General features: G+C 39.1%; 1 protein-coding gene across 15 annotated transcripts in view; it reads left to right on the top strand.

Annotated features, from left to right (window-relative positions):
* The window catches only part of add1 (adducin 1 (alpha)), a 76,914-nt gene that overhangs the window by 46,631 nt on the left and 4,041 nt on the right, over positions 1-26,242 (top strand). For 2 of the 15 annotated variants that reach the window (XM_036587597.1, XM_036587596.1), the window contains exons 7-17: positions 739-882; positions 2,133-2,231; positions 3,545-3,718; positions 5,106-5,453; positions 14,733-14,828; positions 15,197-15,286; positions 16,281-16,298; positions 19,380-19,463; positions 21,277-21,433; positions 21,744-22,031; positions 24,363-24,446. In XM_036587597.1, the coding sequence (XP_036443490.1) occupies positions 739-882; positions 2,133-2,231; positions 3,545-3,718; positions 5,106-5,453; positions 14,733-14,828; positions 15,197-15,286; positions 16,281-16,298; positions 19,380-19,463; positions 21,277-21,433; positions 21,744-22,031; positions 24,363-24,446 (1,582 nt within the window). Of the gene's footprint in view, positions 1-738; positions 883-2,132; positions 2,232-3,544; positions 3,719-5,105; positions 5,454-14,732; positions 14,829-15,196; positions 15,287-16,280; positions 16,299-19,379; positions 19,464-21,276; positions 21,434-21,743; positions 22,032-24,362; positions 24,447-25,337; positions 25,373-26,242 lie in introns of those variants that run through there. The other 13 variants (XM_036587602.1, XM_036587610.1, XM_036587604.1 and 10 more) reach the window with 13 other exon arrangements.

The raw sequence follows: 26,242 nt of genomic DNA, 5'->3' as shown, positions 1-26,242 counted from the left end.
GTTCATTTTTATGTGCTGTCTAAGTTTAAGCCTGATTTGAGATGGATGTGGATGTGAGATTTTGGTTTAAATGAGGGATTTTCAGACCAGACAAAACTCTGCGCAAAAAAGATAAGTTAAATTGCCAAAGCTGGGCGCACACTTCAGATTTTGAATACAGACAGCATCACACACTTAACGTCAGAATTTGTTATTTTGTCGTAAGGACATGCACACTAGACGATAAGGGAACACATCTATCGAGTTTAAGCTTCGAAAAAGACTCAAACTCCCAGATGTTCTCCATTATCATGTGACACAAAGCTAAGCTGGACTAGACCTGCTTTTATGCACGGACAAGAAGCGTTGTGAACATGTCATAGCCAGAGCAGCAGAAATATTTTCTAGAAACTAACGGCTGACTTGAAATTATAAAGAGGGTGATTATTTATTCTGAGCTCAACAAGCAGCTCCGCTGTCTCTGCAGTCCACTGTTCATGCACGTCTCTTCACCTTTAGCCCGGCCTAATGGAACAAAATTAAAACATTTCAGTGCAGTTTATGAGGATTTTATTAGAATGGAATTTTATTTCTATCAAAATAAACAGTTCTTTCATCGAAATAAACTTTATTTTTGTCCATTTTATTTAAACTAAAAAATAACATACATTATTTAATGTCAACACTGACATGTTGGTTCATTTGTCTGAGTGCGCCTGAGCAGCGTAGCTGACCGTGCGTCTGTTTGTGTTCCTCCAGGTATCTGCAATGAAGTGTGGTCTCCTGCCCATTTCCCCTGAGGCTCTGTCTCTGGGGGAGGTGACCTACCACGACTACCACGGCGTCCTGGTGGACGAGGAGGAGAACGTCCTCATACAGAAAAACCTCGGCCCCACCAGCAAGGTACTGAATACTGGTTTCCTGCATGCTTATGCTAAAAGGGCAGTTTAGACAGTAACTCATTAAGAGCTGTTGTTAACATCAATACAGCCATTCAGAATTTCATAGTTTATTATTCATTTAGCTTTTTCCTTCAGCTTTAGACTCTAGAGTAATGCAGCTTCTTGGTGTCTGTGGCACAGTGTCTGTGTTTACATGCAAAGATTTTCGCCAATCCGATTGAATACATTCTGATTATAGATTAAGACTGAGGTGTTTATTCTCACTCTACTGAACAATCTGATGAAAATCTCTGTTTACATGCTCACTACAAGTAATCTGATCCAAAATTACACACATGAGTAGAGAACCACTTAGTGTAGAAGTTACCATGACAACCAGCATCACGTGAGTCCATGAGCAGCAGTGAGCAGTGCTTGTGTTTTTAATAGCTTTAAAATGATGTCAGACTCAGGAAAACGTCCTTCACATGTCCTTATTAAAGAAGGCTGAGAGGAAGACGTCGTGTTCTGAGACACATAAGCTGGACGTCCGTCCCACCGCCGTCTTTTACAGATCAGAGCATAAACTTCGTCTCCTCTGCAGACCAGTTTCTGCTCCGCCATGTTGAACGGTATAAACTTTCACTATGACGTGACGAACATGATCAGAACGGCCTTAAACTTTCCGATAGGGAATGTAATCAGATACAGGTGTTTACATGGTTATTATTCTTCTATTTAACGAATTATTTACAGGATTACCCACCTCGATCAACCAGATAGAAACTGTATTCTGAATGATCTCAATCAGACTAGACTATTCGGATTGAGGTGTTTACACGGACGTATTCTATTCTGATTGAGCTATTAGTCAGATTATTAATGGATTATTGGGCTGCATGTAAACGTGGCTATTTATAGGAGAAAAATGTCTTTCTTTTTTGCTTCTACTGCAGCTGATAGTTTGAATTAGCATGTCTTTCTAACCTTCTCACTTGTTATTGACCTCTTCATGCAATAGCCAGGCGCTTAAAATATGAGAAAATTCCAGAAGATAGATCTTTCTGATTAAAAAGAAGTGTTGATTAAAACCCTTTCTTACTCCGCTTAAGCCGCTGAGTCTGTCATAAACATAAGCTAATTTCTGCTCACATATGAGATCAAGTGCATCTCAAAAGCTTAATTTTTGTCTGTTGACTAGTTATGCTTGTTCAGAGGGGACGATGTTGTTGTGTCTTTGTTTTGATTCATGTGTTCGTTTTTGGCATCCAGGTGCTGATTCTGAGGAACCACGGGCTGGTGTCAGTCGGAGAAACAGTGGAAGAGGCTTTTTACTACATCCACAACCTGGTCAGAGCCTGTGAGATTCAGGTAAAACTCACCTTCATTGTGTTTACATTCACACTGCTCGATCTCTCGCTTCTGCTAGAACAGTATATCCCAGCCCTGGTCCAGGAGATTACGTATTTTCATGTTTTCCCCACCCACGTAATCAGCTTATGAGCAGGGGAAGCACTAAAATGTGCCGCAGAGGGGGAATCCAGGAGCAGCATCGGGAAATACTGTAGTAGAAGACTTCTCCACATTAGTAGAACTGATGCCACCTGCTGGTTAATGACTGAATTACAGGAATAACATTCACCTGCTAGTTTTCATATTTTATTTATTTCCTGATGTGCTTCATTTTCAGCTTTCATACACTCTGATTGGGCACATCGTGTACATCCTAACTAGAATTATGCACTCTTAAAAAGATGGTTCTTAAAGGGTTCTTTAGTTTCTATTTCAATTCTAAATAGAGCCATGAACTCTCAAAGAACCATTTGCATGATTAAAGCGTTCTTCACATGAAAGTGTTGTTCAGATTGATGGAGAATGCGCTGTAGATGGTTCTATATAGCACCCTATTTTTGAAAAGCGTTCTATATAGCACCAGAAAGGGTTCTTCTATTGGAACAAGCTTGATATCATAACAAAAGAAGAACCCTTTTTGGTACTATGTAGAACCCTTTTCAAAAATAGTGTGCTAAATAGAACCATCTACAGCACTTTCTCCATCAATCTGAGAAACTCTTTCATAATGTGAAGAACACTTTAATCATGCAAATGTTTTTTGGTGTGTTCATAGTTCTGTATAGAACCATGTTTTACTAACGAACTCTTGAACAACCATCTTTTTTAAGAGTGTACTTTCAGAGTGGATCCTAACTAGCACCACAGAAAATCCTGCCTAATGTGAACATGTAATACTTATTTGGGTCAATTTAAAAGTCTTTGAATTTCTTATGCAGTTTACATGGACCTGTTTTTAATACCCATTTGTAGTCAATTAAAGTACTGTTGAGTACCTATTATTGTCATTAGACCTTCCCTGTTCACGATTCAGAGTAAGCTAACATGGCAGTGACACAAGGCTGCATAAAGAGTGAATAACATGACTATGTAAACCAAAAGCAGTGTACAAAACTACACAACTGTTTATGCTGTGCTTAGATTGGCACTAATGTAACAGTGTCTTTATCTTTATCTTAGCAGAGGTATTTAGTTGAACGGAGGCTCTTTATGAAGAGGTTATAACATTTAGGTTCATGAAATGCCCTGTTTTACGTTTGTTCATTCCCACATCAGCCTCCCTGGAACCTTTCCTGACAGGCCACCACTGTAAATATGGGCATTTCTTGCAGGTGCGTACCCTGGCGAGTGCAGGTGGTCCTGATAATCTGGTGATGTTGGACCCCAGCAAGTATAAAAGCCGTTCTCGTCACCCAGAGCCAGCCGGAGACGGGACGAGCCCGCATCCCAAGTGGCAGGTCGGGGAGCAGGAGTTCGAAGCCCTCATGCGGATGCTGGATAATCTGGTGAGATGGAGAGCTTGTTTTATCTTTTCGCTCCTTTCCACATTTGTTTTATTCAAGTTCCCAGCTCACCTCAGCAAGGTCACCAGAGCACACTGGGAACCCAGAATAGAGCCGGGTTATAAATCACTGCTGCTGGAACTGAGCTTGTCCTCTGCAGAGAGACCACTTATATATGACATTTCTGTACTAATTTTATCGCACAATTTCTCTAAATTTGAGTTTAACATATTGGAAAAAAAATGAAGCCTATAAAATTAAATGCCCCATAAATTTTTTTTGCACAGAAAGTTGTTTTTTTTTCTAGTGTGTTAAATTCAGAAAGTAATTTTGTCAAGAGGCAGCCAAACATTTGTGTACAACAATAGTTAGAAATGTAATTAATTGTATTAAGTGTACATACTGAATAGATAATCTAATGTTACACACTACAGCTAAACAAGGTTGTACACAAAACAACTTTCTATCAAAATTAAATCATAGTAAAATCTCCTCCTTTACTTACAAACACAAATGTGAAATCTACTGAAAGTTTCCACATAATTTCTGTGCTTGATTCAATGAGCTACACTCTCAGGTAATAATAAAAGTACTAAACTGTTACTGGGGCAGTTCCTCTCTTGTCACTGGGGGGGGAACCCTCAAGGGTACATCTCAGTCTCTTTAGTCAGGGAACATAACTGAACCATAATCCACTGAAATTATAATTTCTAAGGTGTACTGACTCCACACACCCCGTCTCGTCTCCAGGCTTTTATTTTATTGTTCTGTTTTAAACATTACACTGTTAGAAATAAAGGTTCTGTGCTGGTAAATTTTTCGTTTATCAAGGTACAAACAGTGTAAATGTTCCCTCAAAGGTACAACAGTGGTTTTAAGGTCTGATTGTGAACCTTAAATAAGTGTTTCCAGGTGAAAAGTTCGTATTTGTACCTTTTCATAACCGAATGTTTTAAACAGAACAGTAAAATAAAAGCCTGGAGGCGAGACGGGGTGTGTGGAGTCAGTACAGCTTAGAACATATCATTTCAGTGGATTATGGTTCAGTTATGTTCCCTGACTAAAGGTACTGAGATGGACCCATGAGGGTTCCAACCCTGTGACAGATTCATACAAATACACACTTTTCACCTGGAAAAACTTACTTAAGGTTCACAACTGGACCTTAAAACCACTGTTGTACCTTTTGAGGAAACATTTACATTGTTTGTAACTTGATGAACGAAAAATGTACCTGAACAGAACCTTTATTTCTAACTGTGTGTGAGTGAGGCATTTCAAGTTGTAAACACCCTGGACTTTATTGCGTATGTTTATTAAAATATCACCTCTGGTTCATGATGACACTGTTAAACTGCTTCTCCTCCTTTTTCTTTCTCTTCCACTGCAGGGCTACAGGACCGGCTACCCGTATCGCTGCCCGGCTCTGCGCGACAAAGCTAAAAAGTACAGTGACGTAGAGATCCCGCCTTCCGCCACAGGTTATTCGTATGCCGAGGACAGCGACTCGGGGGCTCGCTCTCCGCTGAAGCACAGCTTCCAGCGGCAGCAGCGGGACAAGAACCGCTGGCTGAACGCCGGCCGGCCAGACGAGGCCTCCGAGGAGGGCCTGGAAGGCAGCGGCAGCCCCAAGGCGAAGACTAAGGTGTGGACGAACATAACACACGATCACGTCAAACCCTTGCTGCAGTCTCTCTCGTCCGGTGTCTGCGTGCCAAGCTGTATAACCAACTGCTTGGTCTGTGCCTACCTTATTGTTCATAGTTTAGAAACAGTACTGCTACTGAATGATCGTCTGTGGCAGCTGGCTAGCACCCCGACACCTGGGCAGAACAGCGCGATTATTTTTTAACGCAGTCTGTAGATTTGCCTTGTTCTGTCTGCTTCTCCCTCACATCTCTCTTTCTCCCTCTCCAAAATGTTTGGCAAACAAAGGAACTGACTGTTCCCTCTTGGCGAAACATTTCAGCTGTAGTTTTTTCACTGTTAGCCGACGTGTGAGGTGGTGGTTGTGTGACTGCTTACGGTGGATTAACACCACAATCGGAACTCGTGCATCCCGACATCAAACCGGATGGTGGAGATCAAGTTCAGTGTGGTGTCTCGTATTTCTGCAAAGCTCTGATTTGATCCTCTAAAATATTCCACACTGTTGAGCAGAGGAATGTGACTGAAATTGATCCCTGTTCCCTTATTAGTGTTGTGCTGTATAAGAGTGAACTGTTAGTTTAATATAAGCAGGAGTAAAATACCTGAATCAGTAGATGAATCTTGATACTTTCTCGTCACTGAAGATGAATCAGAATTAGGCCTGGGTGATATCAAAATATAGGAAATTTTCTAGTTAAGCGATTATTGATTACATCGCCCACCCCTAACCAATACGTGCGGTCCGCTGTAGCTTACACGTTTCTTTCTATTCTATTTTTAGTTTGTATGCTTTTTTTTACATTTAGTATCTAAATGAAAATATTTAACAAAAAACACATATTAAAATATTATACTGAGTAATCCAACATCTTTTGAAAACTACTTCATGTAGGCATTTTAATAGATGTTACTACAAATGTGTGCATTATTGAGCTCCTTCTGGTGTAGATTCTTGGCAACTTGTGTGCTAATAGCGCTCCCTGCTGTGCCCATGTGCTTTACATAAAAAAATAGGGAATTCTCTATGGAATTCAGCTATAGATTACCCTGGAAAACCATGTAATTATGTTTTTAAATTTTTTTCATAATTTAACTCATCTAAACCACTGAGACACTTAAACTATATGGAAAATACTGCAGTTTTTCTCACACTCTGAGAAACTGATAGCAGAGACAGTTGGCAATTTTATCTACCACAGAGGGCATCAGAGAAACCTGCACTAGTTCGAAAAGTTTAAGGTCTTGAACTAACGTAGCTGCTCTAGGGTAATATCCAGGTTCCATGCACTAAAGCTAAAGTTAATATAAAGTAAATAATTAGAAGGGGGGTAGTGGGGTCGGTAAAGCTAGCATTACAATGAGAGCAACAAAAGTTCCACCATCTATTTTGGTTCCCATCGACAGCTACAAAGCAAGATTGCGAATAAGCTCATTTATACTTGTACTTTAATCACTAAATACAATAAACCTAAAAAAGACAGTTATTTATTTGTCAGTTAAACTTTAAGATGATGACAAGCCTCATCATCTGCAACTGACTAATCAAGACTGAGGCTTTTTCTGAGGTCAGTCATCCAGCATTGAGGAAAGGCTAGTTTTAGGGCAGTTAATTGTAATGTTTGCTGTTTTTGTTGATAGTAGTATTTTCTACATTTTCACTTTTTTTTATGTCTTCAGATACTAAGAGGAAATTAGGTGTAGTAAGGCCTGAAATGCAGATTGGGATCCATTTCGGTCACAGCCTTTGTGTTCTTTCCTGCTCTAATATCTTTCCTGAGAAACATCCCGTCTTATCACAATGCCAAGCCCCGCCCCCTCGGTCCTCTCCCTATCAGCCGATTGGCTGTCAGGGTGCTCTCTAGCTGCCCAGTGCATGCGATGTTGCATGACTTATCAGATGCATTGTGGTTGGTCTCCTGGTGCTCCGGGAGGGCGTGGCATGTGCCTAAAGTGAGTGTGGCTGATCACTTGTGCTTGTACAACTTTCCTTCTTTGTTTGGTTTCGTTTGGTTTTGTTTTGTTTATTGTTTACGCTTTCCTTGGTGCTTTCGTTTGTCTGTTTACAAGGTTCGGTGGAGCAGATTCTAAACTCAGTTATCCATGAAGGGCCGTGTTGATCCCCTCCCAAGAGGAGATAAACACAAGCCGTTAAAAATTAAGGCCCGTTTCTCAGTGGTGAACGACCCATATAACGCCTCACAGGCAGAGAAAACTCACATTGACGCCCTTAATGGTGCATTTATGGGTATTTCCTGAATATAGCTCTTATTTAAACTGGTAGACACTTAGTTTTTTAGACAGTAGCTCATCTCTATTTCTGTCTGGAGGGGAAAGTGGGGAATAACCTAACGCAGGAGAAGTGTAACAGGGATATATCATGTGGTTAGAGTTAAATGTGCTTTTGATCACATACCAGTGTTCTCATAGAAACGGCTTCTGTGAATGTTTACAGCATTCGGACAGTTATTTCTCCAGATTCACCCTGTATTTTTTTTTTCATTGTAAGTCACAGAATTCACATCTATATTATTTTAATCTCTTCTTGGTGGCTGTAATATTGCACTGTATATAAACAGATTAAGAGAATTGGCCCAGTTAAAGTACAGCCTCCACACGTGGGGGTTAGTTTAACAACTAAGACCCCCAAACTAAACAATGACCAGATGAGGTTTTGAAGTTTTATTCACATATTCATCAGAAACTTGCTATAGAAATTACATGGTTGTGTAAATAAAGTACATATATTTTTGTACTGGTCTTTGTTAATGTGCTAATATATATTTTTTTAAGAATTATATAATATTTTTATGTATTTAGGTTAAAAAGCTCATCTTGTTCAAACAACATAGATTTGTACTATTACACTATTACAAATAGCTCCTTAGTCTGTTTCAGTTAAACCACCTATAGGCGTAAGTGTCCGGCTGTTTTCGGCTGAATTGTTTATAGATAATAGGTGCTGGAAACAAAGTTTACATGTTCATTTGTTGCAGAGATGTTTAGGTTGCTGGTGTAGAAAAATTAATCTTTTTGCAATACTATTAAAATTATTTAGCAATACTAAAATAACAAGGCAAGGCAAGTTTATATAATCAGAAAATACAGAGTTGTTTAAAAAAGTAAAGTAAGTGAGAATAGAAATTAAAAACAATATTAAAACATGATTGAAACAGTAGATTGAAAAGGTAAAATCATTAAATTAAAAATCAGATTAGAAATGAAAATCAAATAAAAAATTGTTAGATTAGGATTTTAAAAAGTGCTAGGTTGTTCCTCACTCACCCTAAGAGTTTTTTACGTTGAAAATACAAGAGAGACCAAATCTGGGGTCACGAAAAGGCAAGATGTTGGTAGATTTCACAGAAGAATGTACCATAACATTTCAGAATTTCCTGCTGGGTAATTTTGTAAACCGGAATTGGCCAAAATGACCCCATATTTGCAGTTGCAACCCGAACTGTAGTCGGGAAAGGCTACAAAGTCGCTGCTTTTGGTGTGGACTTGAATCTGCAGAGTCATTGCTTGCAGTTTGATGACTCCAGGTCCTCTCCGTAACTGGCCTTTTTCATTTTGAGTTGGCTTTTTTTATCCTTGGTTCAAAATTTGAGTTTCCTGTTTGTATTTCAGAATTAAGAGTTGATGACAGATTCCCATATCTGTTCCCAAGCATGAGTGTCCTTTAAAAAAAAAGAAAAGAAAAAAAAAGAAAAAAAAACAAACGTTGTGAAGTTCTTAACTCTCCGAACGATTATCTCTAGTTGGGGGAGTGCGAGTGTTGTGTTGTGAGGCTCTATTCGTGATCAGTGAGTATCTCATGTTTCCATGTTCATCCCATGTGTCCTCTCTTTCTCCAACGCCCCATACGGAAACCCTTCCTCATGACTTTTGGTTCTGCGCTGAAAAAAAGCTACAATAATGACGTCATGGCTACTCATGCTAAGCCTGATGCTGACTATTACTGCTTCTTTAACAGATTACGCGTAATTAAAATGCTTAAAGTTTAAAGCAACATGCATTCGCTATTCATTAACCATCTTAATCTGGCGATTATTACCAGCTTATTATCAACGTTATTACCACCAACCAGTGTGTGTATGAGTGCCATCTTCAGTCCCGCAAAGTCCTAATTTATAGCATAAGGTTTTAGAAGCCAAATTGTATTAACGAAACGTATTAACGAAACTTTCATAAAGTGACCACCCATTTATTTCTGCATAAGTATGTTTCAGAAACACTGTGACGTTTAATCCTGTCACACTGGTGAGCTGTATTGTTCATTACTGGGCATAACTCAGTCCATCCCTGCAGACTGTGTTAATGTGGTGTGTGTTTGTGTAGCTGTATGTGTTTTGGTGTGTGTGTGTGTGTGTGTATGTATATGTGTGTGTGTGTGTGTGTGTGTGTGTGTGTGTGTGTTTGTGTGTATGGTAGGGATGTGCATTCTGACTACAGGCCCATTCACACAGAGTCTGATTTTTTATGGGTGGAAAAAAATCACATCAAGTTTTGAAAATCAACACACCTATGTGAATGCTGTCTTTATTAATCAGATCAGAGTCCAAAAAGGGCCGTGGTTTAAAATAAAAAAGGTAATGACATTGCGTTCCCTCGCAATAATTTTGTGTTCTCTTGCAATGGTTTTGTGTTCCCTCACAGAATTTTTATGTTCCCTCACAATAGTTTTGCAAATTCATTGGATTTTGGTGAGGGGGGCGTGTGAGGCAATGCAAAAAATTTGGGAGAGATTGGAAAAATTTTGTAAGGGAACGCAAAACAGTTGCAAGAGAGCGCAAAACAGTTGCAAGAGAGCGCAAAACAGTTGCAGGGAAGACGGTGTCATTGCAAATGTCTGTGGGCTGAGTAGTTTGTAATCTACGTTGTACGGATGTGTTAAAAATCAGGCTCACCAGTCAGAGCTCTGTTTCCATCGTTGCAGCCCAAACAAATGTACATCAAGGTGAACTGCTAGTCTTGGTTGTAGCAGAGCACAAAGTACTTATACTACAGGCAACACACTGACAGAACATACACGGAGGATCATAACCGAAAGGCGGGGAACGACAGCGACTGTATATAGAGGCATCCTAGTCTGTTCATGCTTATGAAGAACTGCAAACCGTCAGCTTCCCTCGTTAATGAACACTCATTTTTTGATGAAATCTCTGTGACGCCTTCATCAGATAGACAGGAGGGCTGATGGGCTCCCTTTAGTTGCCTCACTCCTTTTTAATGAGAGGAGCAGCAAGAAGAAGCACAGCCTTGAATTTTCCCACTAATGCCCAGAAATCATGCAGCTTTTATCAGTTTTGCAGAGTTTATCATCGCTGCTACTCACGGAATGTGTTTCCTCTTCCTTCTCTCTCTTCTTCCCGCAAGAATTTAGATGAAAAATGCATCAGACTTGGTGTGAAGGTCACTACATTAAAAATCGCACTTGCTGTGAATCGGTCTAAATTTTAATATCTGTAAAAGTTAAGAGAGAAAAATAATCTGCCTGGACATATTTCAGGTTCCGTTAATTAATAACATTAGTAATAATAATAAGTGGACTGGATACTAAGTACACATATACAGTCATATGCAAAAGTTTGAGCACCGCCTGGTCAAATTCCATGCTTTGTTGAAATTGTATATTGTGATAATTGATATTAGAGAACACACTGCACATTTTAATGCACAATTACGGTTTATTTGCTGAATTTAACACAATGGAGGGGGAAAATGTGGCCTGTGCAAATTTCCTGGCACATTTTTTTTTGTTCAGAATTTTTATGTTAAATTTTATGTTTACGTAAAACTCAGTAAACAGAAATAGTGCACTAAAATTTGCTGAAAAATGCTTATTTATATTTTTCCCTCTAGATGATGTTAACTCATTTTCACTTGCAAAATCAGAACATGAAATCTGACCGGAGGTCTTCAAACGTTCCTTACATTCAAAACGTTCCTTTAAAAAGGTCCTTATGATGATGCACGTTTGTTGTGACGGTAGCCTTCACCGCTTCACATGTTTACTGTGCAGCTCTCTGGCTTGGAATAATCATATTTTAAGCATTATTTAATAATTGATTAATAATTTGTAAGTTACTAGTTCTCGAGCAAAGGTCAAGCCCAGCTCAGGGAAGCGCTTGTTGGGCTTTTAAGCTGCATTTCTGTCAGTATAATTATATCAGTGTCATCACAGCCCTTAACGATGAGTTACAACAAAGACAGGATTTAAGATTTCAGCATTTTCAGAGCTTTATTCTCACACACAAGCAGTTTGTCTTGTACAATGAAATTCTTAGCTTGTGTGTTCTCAGAATTTCATTGTACAAGATAATTATCATCATGATTACGCTTTTTATTGTGCCCTCCTAGTGCCCGTGCACATCCCGAGTGTGCAGGTGTGCGTGTGGTGTTGATCTCGATCACAGCACTGCCTTTAGACGCCTCACTGCTTATAAAGCACACAGCGCTTCTGCCTCACTCCCACCCCGAAAACACCTGCTGCTCCTCACAACCTCTCATCCTTTACTCCTTCACTTTCTCTCCTCTGTGTCCCTCTCTTCCTCCCTCCTCTTTATTTCCTTCCTTCAGGATTCAGTTTTCCTTTCTTACGGTAAATCCAGCAGCAACGAGTATCAATGATGATGAGCAGGATCGTAGCGCTCGGTTTAGTTTAGACTCCCCGCCACAGATAAAGAAGACTTTACTGATGGCAGATGCATATCCAGTCATGGAAATGATGTAGATAGTCAGAAAATATTAAAAACGATCAGTTGTCACTGTGGGATCAACTCCTTGTATCTCCATTAGTCCAAGATTTCTTCCCTTACTTCTATTCAGAGTTTAACTTTCTCTTGTAAAGATACCATTTTTGAGATACGAGGTTTTGTTGTGACAGTGAAAACGTGCTTAATTACAACCATGAAAACAGACCCAACATAAACGCTCACACATTCATTAGCATCAAGATCATGCTGTACTGGAACAGGCGTCTTCAGCCACTGTTCCTCTATAGTTTTTGGGTCGGAGCCGATGTGGCATCAGGCCTAAGTTCTGTTCGAATAATGATATTCCTGTAGGTGATTTGTCCTTGGACAGTTTGTTCTTTCCATAGTGATCTGAATCTCAATAGGCTTGAGTTCTTAGTTCAAAGCTTAGAGCAAAGCCTCTTACCAATGTTTGCTTTCTTCTTTGGTCTGAAGCACCACTGACTTTTATATAATTAAATTGGCTTGACAAAGCCAACTTACTGATCTTCAGTGTATCGTTCTACACTTTGTTATACCGTTTTCACAGGTCGCTGTTTTACAGCAAGAACCATGAAACCTTGCAGGATTGTAAAGCCTGTACGTAAATAGTGCGCTTGTGATTTTGGGACAGATCACACACGGTTTTTGTACAGCATTTGGTAAAACACAGTTTTTCCCCCAGAGGAAATTAATGCGTAATGTTGAGAAATTCAGATCTGGATGTTACATTTAGACTCACATACATACTAGTGCATATATACATATTAGCCACCACCTGGGATACCATAGCAATGCCTTTGCAACACCTTAGCAATCACCTGAGATAGCATGGCAATGGTTGAGTAACACCTTAGAAGCCACCTGGGATACCATTGCAACAGCTTAGCAACACCTTAACAACCACCTGGGATTCCCTAGCAATGGCCTAACGACACCTTAACAACCACCTGGGATACCATAGCAATGGCCTAGCAACACTTAAACAACCACCTGGAATTCCATAACAGTGACCTAGCGACATCATAGCAATCACCTGGGATACTGTAGCAATGGCCTAGCAGCATCTTTGCAACCACCTGGGATAGCACACCAATGGTCGAGCAACACCTTAGACACCACCTGGGATATCATAGCAACAGCTTAGCAACATCTTAACAACCACCTGGGATTCCATAGCAACGGCTTAGCAACACTTTAGCAACCATCTGGGATACCATAGCAGTGGCCTAGCAACACCTTAGCAACCACCTGGGATAACACAGCAATGGTCAAGCAACACCTTAGCAAGCAATGGCCTAGCTATACCTTAGTAACTACCTGGAAAAAGACAGCAAAGGCCTAGCAACATCATAGCAATCACCTGGAAAAACATAGCCAAGGTCTAGCAATACCTTTGCAACTACCTGGAAAAAATAGCAACAGCTTGACAACACCTTAGCAACCACTTGGGATAACATAGCAGTGGTCAAGCAACACCTCAGAAACCACCTGGGATAACATAGCGATAGCCTAGCAACATCTTAGCAACCACCAGGGATAACACAGCAGTGGTTGAGCAACACCTTAACAACCACCTGAAATAACACAGCAATGGTCGAGCAGCACCTTAGAAACCACCTGGGATACCATAGTAACAGCTTAGCAACATCTTAACAACCACTTGGAGTTCCTTAGCAATGGTCTAGCAACACCTTAGCAGCCACCTGGGATACCATAGCAGTGGTCTAGCAACACCTTAGCAACCACCTGGGAAACCATAGCCATTGCCTAGCAACACCTTAGCAACCACCTGAGATTCCATAGCAATGGCCTGGCAGCACCTTAGGAACCACATAGTATACCATAGCAATGGCCTAGCAACACCCTAGCAACCACCTGGGATGCCATAGCAATGATTGAGCAACACCTTAGCAACCACATGGGATACCATAGCAATGGCCTAGCAACACCTATGCAACCACCTGGGAAACTATAGCCACTGCCTAACAACACCTTAGCAACCACCTGAGATTCCATAGCAATGGTCGACCAACACCTTAACAACCACCTGGGATACCATAGCAATGGCCTAGCAACACCTTAGCAACCACATTGGATACCATAGCGATGGCCTAGCAACACCATAGCAACCACCTAAGTTTTAATTGTGTCTTTGTCAAGCCAACTTAGTTTGTTCACAAACTTCCCTGTAGTCTTTATTGTGGTACTGGGTCTTAAAATAACTAAAAGACAGTAAATAGATGCGTTTTTCAATAATAAATGCTGTTATTGAGGAATTTTACAACCTTTTTCGTCATTATTATAAGGAAAAAATAACAGGTTAATGTATTTAATGAGTGTATAGTAATATAATTTACTATGTATTTAAATTAGAGACAGACCACCTTCAGAAATCGTTGAAGCAGAATTCATCATCATTGGTTCACTGCTCTGTGGAATATTATTGCAATTATTAACTGTCGATTGAGTTTTAAGTATTTTTCTGTTTTTCTTCTAAGTTGAAAAGCATGAAATATTGTTCCGTTAAGCTTGTGTATATTTCTTAATTTTGGTGTTTGTTTTTGTTTTAAGTTCTTTTTTCCCTCTGTTTTGCTTGTGGTTTGTTTGAATCTTTGCTTTGATGATTGCAGTGGACGAAGGAGGAGAGCCTTCGACAGGCTGCTGTGGCCAATCAGTTTGTTCCACTCAACACAAACCCTAAAGAGGTCCAGGAGATGCGCAACAAGGTCAGAACATTTCAGTCTGCAGTTTTTACAAAGCAGGACAGCGTTTAAACTTGGGGTAACTCAAGATATTATAATTTAATAACATGTATGACATTGAATGTTATTAAATTAAATAACTTGATTTCATATTAAATTATTTGGGCATTTTAGCTTGAACCTGAACTGATTTGGTGTTATAAACGTTTTACAGTAAAATTACTAGAATGTAAGAAAAAAACTACTTTACTGAAATATGTTTTAGCTTGGCTTTTGATATTATAACCATTCTGGTATGCAGATGTTGTAGTGAGTGAGAGAATTTAATTTATTGCAGTTTTCATACTTGCTATGTAGTTTTATCAGTAACTGGACGCTGTATTTCTCCACAGATCCGTGAGCAGAACCTGCAGGATATTAAAACAGCAGGGCCACAGTCTCAGGTGCTCACAGGGGCCGTGGTGGACCGTTCCTTCGTCCAGGTGAGCTGAAATCTTTCCCATCCATCTCCGCGCTCACTGTCTGCTTCATTAGAAACACCAACCTTGTGCTTTCACTCACCGGCCACTTTATTAGAAACACCTACCTTAGACATCCACTCACTGGCCACTTTATTAGAAACACCTACCTTGGACATCCACTCACTGGCCACTTTATTAGAAACACCTACCTTGTGCTTCCACTAACTGGCCACTTTATTAGAAACACCTACCTTGTGCTTCCACTTACTGGCCACTTTATTAGAAGCACCTACCTTGGACATCCACTCACTGGCCACTTTATTAGAAACACCTACCTTGTGCTTCCACTTACTGGCCACTTTATTAGAAACACCTCCCTTGTGCTTCCACTCACTGGCCACTTTATTAGAAACACCTACCTTGTGCTTCCACTCACTGGACACTTTATTAGAAACACCTACCTTGTGCTTCCACTCACTGGCCACTTTATTAGAAACACCTACCTTGTACTTCTACCCACTTTATTAGAAACACCTACCTTGTGCTTCCACTCACTGGCCACTTTATAAGAAACACCTACTTTGTGCTTCCACTTACTGGCCACTTTGTTAGAAACACCTAGCTTGTACATTCACTCAGTGACTGTTATAAACACTGACCTTTATCTACTCACTCACCACTTTATTAGAAGCACCAGCCTTGTGCTTCCACTTACTGGCCACTTTATTAGAAACACTGACCTTTATCCACTCCCTGGCCACTTTATTAGAAACACTAACCTTGTGCTTCCACAAACTGGCCACTGTACGACATTAAGGTGGAGCTGCAAGTGAGGAATTTCTAATAAAGTGGTCAGTGAGTCTGTGAGCCTCATATTACTTCCTTCAGACTCAGTTTGAATCATCAGTTGTTCAGACGCAGACACACCACCCCGTTTGTGGTCTTCACCCTTTTCCTCATTTTGTCTCACCATTTTTGCTCGTTCTGTAACTGTGACGTTGTTCTTTGGCCACAGAGAGCGACTATCTGGCACGTGAGTACAGTCTGAGTGTGGGCTAACCGTGTTTACATCCTCGCATCCCTCTGCCTGGGGTGGAGCTCATCTGCCTTTAGTTTGATCAGTTTTGCGGTGCCATTTTTATTTTGGTCTCCCTTGACTTTAACGACTAAGGCTATGATCAGGTTGACGACACCTCTGTGAAGTCAAGTGTTCTTCATACAACATGCAATATAAGTTTGCATGTCCCATATGATTGCTCCTTTTGCCCTCCAGCTGCTAGTCAGACCTCGTCGAGACATCACTGCCCTGTCGTCAAAGTTGTGCTTGTTGTACTAACAACTACTCTGCTAATCGTACTTTTAGTCTTATATAAATTAGAGTAAAAGACTGCATTATTATTGCAAAGTGATTTAATAAGTCATGTTTTGAGAAATTAATGGTCAATGTAATTGTATTTGGGCTGACACTGTCCATTTTATTAGTCATCAAATCATCTACTGGTTGTTATTATAATAGTCATTTTATTATATCTTTCTGTAGACCTAGTGACCATCATAAATATTTTATTAATATAACCAAATATAATAGTATAATTCAAAATATTTAAAACTTAATTAAAATATTTTTAAAAATCTAATTTATATAAAAATATTCCTCCAATACAGGCTGAAATTACTTTTCATGGCTATTATAAAAAGGGGTCAATCCAAAAAACAATCAGGAGGTTACCTCATTACTAATATAATAATTATTATAATTATACGATATTAGTGTAATAGTATAATTATAATAATGTAGAAATATTTTTATATAAATTACAATAGTTAAAAATATTTTAAGTTTTAATTATTATTTAAGTATTTAATGATTATTTTTAATTATACTATTGAATTTGGTTATATTAATAAAAATATTTATGATGGCCCCTAGGCGTGCAGGAAGAGGTAAATTGAACATGGAGTTTAAAACAAAACAAGCATAAGATTTTAAAATACTTTAATGGGAAATTATGATTGAAGAAGCCTTTAAAATGCTTGCATATAAAAAACAAAACATATAAGTGGGTCAGTCAGCCTCAGTTTCTTAGAGAGATCAGGAGCAGAATTCAAAACATGCACTAGCATCATGCAGAATGACGACTAGTCATTGCCGATTTACAGAGAAGGTACATTTTACCTGATTATTTTTTTCGATAGCGATTAATCGAGTCATCGTGACAGCCCCGGCTGTCTTTTGCACAATTAAAAAAACATGGACGTTATATTGAGCTGCTATTTTGATAATTGGAGTGTGTAGTTTCAGTTAAATACATCAGCATCTTTAAAGCCCAAGAGGATCAGTGCTCATGCTCACCTGAAATAGAAGAGCTTTTCTTGTGTAGGTGGCAGTAACGTGGCAACAGCCTGAGCATGACGAGTCAGTAGCTGCAGTGGAAAATGTTGTGTGTGGTTTGACTAGCACATGTTTGATTTCTGGTGTTGCAGTGCATGACCTTGAACCATTTAGCAGCTGTCTCGCTTGAGTCTGTCCCATTCGCTTCTTTGGGAAATGATCTGTGCATGTTTATGGAGTGTGAGTGTGTGAGTGGCTGCATTGTTCCTGTTATGATGCGTCCACATGGTACATTTATCACAATCGCTGTTAGTCACGTTTTAGAGAAAAGTTTAACACACGTTAATATTAGGGATGTAATAAACATCAAATCATGCCGTATCGTAACGTATTATAACATGTTGTGTTGTAATTGTGGCTAGTGCTTTAGTTCAGGACTAACATATTAGCTTGTGACTGTTACATTAGATCAGAGCACTAAACACTTAGGTAATAATAAAGGTACTAAACTGTCACTGGAGCAGTGCCCCTCTTGTCACTGGGGTGGTTCCCTCAAGGCTCCATCTCAGTACCTTTAGTCAGGGAACATAACTGAACCATAATCCACTGAAATGATATGTTCTAAGCTGTGCTGACTCCACACACCCCGTCTCGTCTCCAGGCTTTTATTCTACTGTTCTGTTTTAAAACATTCGGTTATGAAAAGGTACAAATACAAACTTTTCACCTGGAAAAACTTATTTAAGGTTCACAATCAGACCTTAAAACCACTGTTGTACCTTTGAGGGAACATTTACACTGTTTGTACCTTGATAATCAAATAATGTACCTACACAGAGCCTTTATTTTTAATAGTGTAAAGCAGCTTCTGTTTAGTGTTTTTGCTGCTAAGAAGCCAAATAGAATGGATCAGGCTAAACTTTGTTGTCATAAAGCCTCATATATTGTACTTTCTGTAATGTTGAATACTCCAGTAGACAATTACCATGTTAAAGCTGCACTATGTAAGTTTAGGGGGATTTGGAGACCTCTCTGGTAGGAACGTGCAATTGCACATGACGTGGAAAAGAACATTTTGTAACATGGGTTGTACGTCGGACCCTTCCCCGAGAGGATAAATCTGATGGTTTGAAAGAGGATTCAAAGAGAACTCAGTCAAAACTTGAAGGACGTGAGTGGAGTATTTACTATTGTCATCGTATCTTCATCAGAATATTGATGTTGCGTTTGAGGCGTAAACATTCAGGTGGACCTTCTTTTTGAGTGTTGTTAATATGTCGAATCACATGACAAGGTCCAAGAAAATATTTCAGGCTTTACAGTGACTCACAGCAGCAAAACTCCCCTTTTTTAAAATCTGTTATTTATCTCCAGACTCAGTAATGCTACTTCTTTCAATTTTCACAAAAGTTTACAAAAATTAATTTCATGCTGCAGCTTTAACATCAACATAGTAACATGTATCAAGACAGCAAGATTGCAAGTCATAATGAATCTGATTATGAACTTTGTGTAACTTTCAATCCCTAATTAACATATAAACCACAATATAGATATAAATTGTGTGCAAATTCTCATTACAGGGACGAATATTTTGTGAGCCTTTTCCATTTTTTACTATGAAAATAAGAATAAAATAATAACAATAATACAATAATAAGCACATAGTTCGTCGAAGGCTGGCCTGCTTCTGTACGGGTGTCTGTGTTGAGTGTGGTTTTGTGTGTCTGTGTTAATAAGTGGGGCTTGGTTGTGCACTGCTCATCAGGTTTACTATTGCAGGATGCTCCTCTGTCTGACTGTTTGGAGTCTATCGATGGCCTTGACCTCTCAGACAGCTATAGCCCTGCTAGGTCTGTTAGAAAGGTACATCCTGCTGGATAAAAATCAAACCACACCCAACATTTCCTCACATTCTCTAATAGTGTCTCTCTTACCACCTAATGAATAACTGCTTTGCAATTAAATACTGTAATAGAAATAACACACTACTTTCTTAAACACTCAAAAAACACTAAAAATACTCTGGATCTGCTGGTAAGCTCTTCTGTTTTTCTTTTGAAGTTATTAATTATTTTTTAAGTTTTGAGACATTTGCTCTGGTTTAAGTCTTTTCAAAGTGATCAGTTTTCTTTCATTCCATTTAAAGAGAATTAAGAGTTTGATTTTGGGTCGTATTAGAGTATGGGCACAAATAGGGGTTTGCTTTTGGGTCGTATTAGTGTCTGGGTACACATGGGGCAGATTTACTACAAAAGGCGCAATGTCAAAGTCAAAATAATGACTTTTTTCTCAAGATTTTAGTTTATCATATTAAAATAATTCATTATTAGGAGTTGTTATGAATAAATTAATAATTATTTTGAGATACAAAGTCAATATCAAGACAGTAAGTCCTTTCACAATTTTAAGATGTAAAACATAAGACATATTTTGAAGCATGCACTGCTACTGCAAATGGGGCAAATATAAATAAAATAAACCAATGAAATAAATCTTTTTACAGGCAATAGTAGTGCACATAACCATCGATTCAGTCTTGGTAAAGGCTTGGGTTCACTACACGACTTTTAAAGTCTTTTCAGGTTACAAAATGACTGGGCGTCTCACACTTTACAACCTGTTTTTGCAGATTTTTTTGGGCGACTGATATATCGGGGATCACACACTAAACGTTTACGAGGATCACACACTACTTTTACTTTTAAACTGTTCAAACTGTTGTTGAGCCAAACAGACAACTCACGCTTGATTGTTCTCATGCCTTAAACTCAGCTCATTAAAAAGCTTCGCTCCACACGTGAGAGACTTTTCTCCATTTTTCTTTGTTTACTTGCTGTATTTTCTTCTTTTGCACTCTCAGTTTTCATTAGCTGTTGCAGGAATCCATTCAAATTGAGTCGTTGACCAGTTTACTCTATATTTCGCTCTGATTCGGGTCGAAAAAATCAGACATTTGATGAACTCCGACTGGTCTGAAACGCGATCGGGAGGCCAAAAATCTGAGTGTGCGCCCCTCAAACACGACTCGACTCTCTCTCCAACTGTCGACTCCGACTGACCCAAAAATCTGCAGACTAGAGCCGACCAGCTCAGACTCGGCCAGACTGGGAATCGGGGCTAAAATCGGGGTAAAAGTCGTGTAGTGTAACCCCGGCTTTAATGGGAGTCAATGCTTTATCATAATCTTCTTCCAAGATTTTGTGCTTTGAGAGTAAAACTCCTATCAGTGCGTATAGCAGAGAATGTTCTTTTGATCTCATTATAGATACTAAAGAGCTTTTGTGCTTGTATATTAAATCATCAGCATCTGCTCCCATATTCTGTACACTCATTTTTCCCTTTAGCTGATTTTTAATATAAATAGACCTTTGCTCTATCATTTAGAGAATGCTTTTCAATATCATATTAATAATATTTTAAAAATTAGTCCACCCATCAGTCTTCCACCTATATTGGAGTTCTTTTTATGGTAATTAGTTGGTGTCACATTCTATAGTATTTTGTGTGAAGGTGTATTGAATAAATATAAAGTTTGTTTTTAAATATCAAAGTTATAATAGTGTCAGAATAAGCTCTTCTTTATTGCACATACTATTTTTTATAAAATGTCTTGTCATATGTGTTTACCAGAATGTTTGATCTGTCTGCATTTCATTTCATCTCTCTCCGGCTGCAGGGGGAGCTAGTGACCGCCTCTAAAGCCATTATCGAGAAGGAGTACCAGCCTCGCGTGATCGTAAGCAAGACTGGACCAAACCCCTTCAACAAGCTCACTGACCAGGAGCTGGAGGAGTACCGCAAAGAAGTGGAGCTCAAACAGAAAGGCCAAGATGGTAAGAACTCAAATCTGAGACCTGCTTCTCGGTAAGAATGCGGGGGCAGAGGGAGGATTTTCTAGATTTTTTTAATGAATAAGGACTTATTGTTATGGAATTTGCAGGTTTTCCTCTTTTTTTCCCGTTATATACTTTGATGAAATCTATGGCCAAACGTCTTTCACTCTCTGTAATTGTGGAGCAGGAAAACAAATCCATCTTTTCTGCTTTATGAGTTTCACCTGTACTTTTGCTCGTGGCTTTAGAGTTACTGTGCAACTCAGCAGCACCCCCCACAGGTTTGGATAGAAACTGTTGTTGCCTCCAGAACAGGTTGAAGAGCCGGTCAGCTCATTGGTCTCAAACCCAGGGGAAGTTCCCACCCCTTCCGCCTCCTCAGATCACAATTCGGAGGAGCTCCACACCCCGGCAGCTCCTTTTTCCTCCACTGTCCCCAGCCGAAGCGCAGATTCTGGGGCAGGCTCAGGAAGGGTCAGCCCCTCTGGTCCTCCGGAGTCCCCACATAAGGAGTTTCACTGTGCTGTGCTGAAAGCCCTCAGCGTCACCCCAGAGCTGTCTGGGCAGGCTCCGTTTGGTATCGACAGCCAAGCTGCAGGTACCCAGGAGCTCCATCTGCCCTTACCAAGCGTCCGTCCTGCTCACTGGAGGCTTCTCTTTGTGGGGTTTCCCTTTGCAAACGCTTTCTGTCTTATTTCGTTTGTTCTCTCTTGGTGATCCGGTCCACTATCTGTCCGTTCATGCTTACCCTTCCCCCAGCTTACCCTTTCCCAAACAATCCTAACTTAAAAGGGAATATTTCACCCAACAGTGCTGAATAATGGGAGCTGATATTAACTTGGTTTCTAATGCTGTGTTCACATGTTTGCATTGAGGGAAAAAAAACATTCCGCACCTCAAAGTGAAGCCACTCAAACTTAGACCTCTCAGGGACAGTTTTAGAATAGTTTAAATTAGTTTAAATAGTTTTAGAATAGTTTTAGAATAGTTTAAATTATATTTAATGAATATACAGTTCCTAGTTTTACTGGGAAATGATTCATCAAAAAAAAAAATTCTTGTGGAGTCCCACAAGGTTCAGTTTTAGAGTCTTTGCTTTTCTCTTTGTACATATTATTTCTAGGTGACGTCATTAGGAAACATCATTTTTACAGCTATGCTGACAACGCAAAATTATACGTTACCATTCCTTCTGAAAAACAAAGACTCTTTATGATTGATCCTTGGTACTAAAACTCAGAGATAGCTGCTTAATGAGAAGCTCGGTTCTTTAGCTTCATATACCAAACCTGAAGTAGGAAACCTGGGTGTGATCTTAGACTCTGAGCTCTGTATTATCTGCATGTAAACACAGCCAGTAAAGTAGCTTTTTATCATTTGAGAAATCTCGCTAAAGTTCAGCCTTTTCTCTCTCAGAGCGACGCAGAGAAACCTGTTCATGCATTTGTTACAGCAGAGTTGATCACTGTAATGATCTTCTTACTGGACTTCCTAAGAAAAAACTGTGGAACTTAATTCACCTTTTATTAGACAGTCAAGCTCAGTTCGCACTTTTACGAAACATTTGAAAACATGTCTCTTTAACTTAACATTTAATTAAAACTCTACATCTCTTTTCGTATTTATATGTTTAATTTGATCTGTGTCATTGTCCGATATGATTTTAAATTACTGGGTTTGTCTAAAATTCAACAGTGGCACGTTTGGCATCCAAAGCTCCCCAAAAATCAACATCCAATTTATTTCACTGCTGCAGTTGACGGCAAAAGTTTTCAGTTGAAAGCAACCGAGTATATGGCTTGCTGCCGTCTGTCTACTAGGGCTGAAAGAGGAATCGTTTTCATGTCAATCACAATTTAAGAAGGCGCAAGAGCTGCAATTTTTATTACAGCCTAGGTTAACAAAAACATTATCAAAAAAGTTTTAAGAGGTTAAATTGGACATAATAACACAGAGTTGTGTACTGCCTGTAGAGTTGGACCAATCAGAGGCAACAAAACCTCAATGTGTTGTGACATCGCAACTACAGCTTACTGGCTTTCTGGCACACTAAAATACAGGGTCAAGCCTCAACTCAGAAAAAGTGGATATTCTGGTTTTCTTAGTAAAAATAAACAGGTCTAAACCTGAATTTCTACAAAATAATCAAAATCAGAAAATTCACACTCAAGATTTTTTCTCCAAATTGTGCAGCCGTCTACTGCAAACATGTGAACGCAGTATAACAATGCATTAAAACTGGTTGAGCCCAGATGGCAATATGCATATTATGACGTGCTAACTGGCCCCTTCTACGTTCTACCTTCTGTTAACCACAGCAGCGTTTTTGGACAAAGTATTCCCTTAATCCTGATTTAACCTCTGAATCTTAATCACTGTTGTGGTCTCTAAGGGCAACAATGAAAAGTGACGCAGTCACTCGTACATGGATGCGGTGACTCCTCTACCCCTCCTCTAACTGGGATTAATTCCTGACAGGGTTTGTTTGTAAGTCTGTTACTAATAAAATATCTTGTTTAAACCTGATCTGGAGTTTAAATGAACTGTTTGATTCCTCCGACTCTCGAGGTGAAGCCGGACTCTAAACTGGGCCTGATTTTTGTTCTCTTTTGTGCCATGAGCGTTATCCCCTAATCAGTACCTGTGCTGTGTCCTTGTCTGTGCACCTTCCTGAATGAATCTAGTTTACACAACATTGAGAGTTTTATGCTGTTTGAGTTTATATTCTAATTATTTTTTGTGTTTAGCATTGTCGATTGTAAGTTACAGCCTTTGAAACATTAAAGCAGCTGTTTTTTTCATGACAGTGAATCAGTTTCGCAAGTCAGTTCTTGCCTTCCTAGCTACAGAAAATTTAATAAGCAAGTATTCTCCTTTTAGGCAAGCAGCAAGTAAATCGAGCTTAAAATGTACGTTCTCTTCCTTTTAGATCAGTCACAGGAACCGGAGGAGGTGGTAAAAGGTCAGAGCCCCACTCGTACCCCGCCTAGCACCCCAATCCGAGTAGAAGAAGGTAGGTTAATCCAGGTGATCAGGGTTACCCAAAAAAAGCATGTCTTTTCTGACTGTATTTTTGGTGTGCCACAGGGGTTAATACTAGGAATGCTGCAGTTTCTGTCTATGTCTCTATCAGTGTGGTCTTTAACAATTGTAGACATTTTTCACTGTTTGTTTTTTATGTAATAAGAGACCAAGAGGACAAATGGTTAACCATTGGTATTTTTTTGTTCTTATTTTATTATAATTTGGCTCTATTTTTTTAGTTCTTTTGAAAACAAAATAAAAAAATATTGAAATTAGAACTGACCTAAAATAACAAAATGCAGTTGTTTCTGTATTATTTATTTGTTTGTTCATTTGTTTATTTTTTTACGTTTACCTCTTGGTCTTTATTACTTTGGATTACACCAATTTTGTCAAGTTTTTGAGATTATTACATGTTTCAGAGACGCAGTAATATCAGCAAAATACAGCGAACCCAGAACAAATAGTGCTTATATAATACAAAAATTTAATAAAAATGAAAGAAAACTCCAGATAGTTCTTGCAGTACAGCAATAAAAAGTAATTCTTTGAATTGAGTGACTCAGCTCACCATTGGTACACATTATGTGTCCGAATGCTGTGTGATTGTTCAGGACAATCACCTAAAGCTCAGGTGTAATCTAATAATTGGGAGTATTTCACCTGTCTTAAACGTTTCTCATTCACTCTTCATACTCATTTCTCTGGGGTCTTTCCAAGAATGGCTTTGTGTCCATTCTTTTTCTCCTGGTGGTCTATTTTTCTGTTCTTCCTTTTGGTTTTTCTGTCTTTTTAAGTTAACATGGTGGCTGTGATTTGACCTGCATAGACATTTTTTTCTACTTGTGCTTTTTCTTCTTCGTGGCTGCCTTACAATCAGGAGATGGAAATGCAAAAGAGTACCTGTTGCCATAGTAAGTACAGTGTCCCCCTACTCAGCTCCTCTTCACCTCCACGCTTGTGTTAGCTTCCTCTCGGTGCATGGCTTCCTCTGTCTTTTCAGCTCTAACACGTCTGCTTTATCTTCTCGCTGTTCAGTCTGTCTTCTATCTGCGATCCTTTCGACTTTCTTGTGTTCGCTGGAGTTTTTCTCAGAGGTCTGCTCCTATCAGTTACCGAGTCAGTCCACAGTTAAAGCCTTATATCTTTATAAAAAGGTAATGGTTCATATTGCGCGTATACATTTGGATGTCTGAAAGAGATACCAAGGGAAGCTCCACCGATTTTTCAAGAATTCTGCACAATTAAATGGTTAAGATGTAAACAAAGTCAGAATAGTTTGGTGCAAAATGCTTAATTCTAGAGAAACTTAGTGAGTCAGAATTGTTCACAGCGGTAGTGAGAGGAACCAGACGACTGAGGAGTTTAAGGCCTCTAAAAGCTACATAGTGAAAAGTTATCACATTAAATGGTTATGAAAACTCAGCCTGATGTCTGAGATGTTGTTTTACAGTAGTTTTGAGAAGCTTTGGCCTAAAATGTATTTTAATAAATTATTAATTAATTATTCTAGTCTGTTCATCGTGGAGGGATACATTAAGGGTGTTCTAAGGCAAAATAGCCCCCAAAGTAAACTTTTTTTCCCATATATTGACCACTATTTTATTATCATCAACATTATATATAAAAACCTCAGAAGACTTTTGTACGTTGGTGGCTTTGGATATTAAACAAAATGTCTATATTTGTGTTGTAGACATCAGGACCCCTGGTTCCTGTCACCACCACTGTAAATAAATTAGTCAGTTAGTTTCTCTACAAATGAACCATTTCGCTTCAAACCAC

The sequence above is a fragment of the Colossoma macropomum genome, unplaced genomic scaffold, assembly GCF_904425465.1.
Source record: "Colossoma macropomum unplaced genomic scaffold, Colossoma_macropomum, whole genome shotgun sequence".
NCBI lineage: Eukaryota > Metazoa > Chordata > Actinopteri > Characiformes > Serrasalmidae > Colossoma > Colossoma macropomum.
This window is presented reverse-complemented; position numbering and strand designations above follow the sequence as displayed.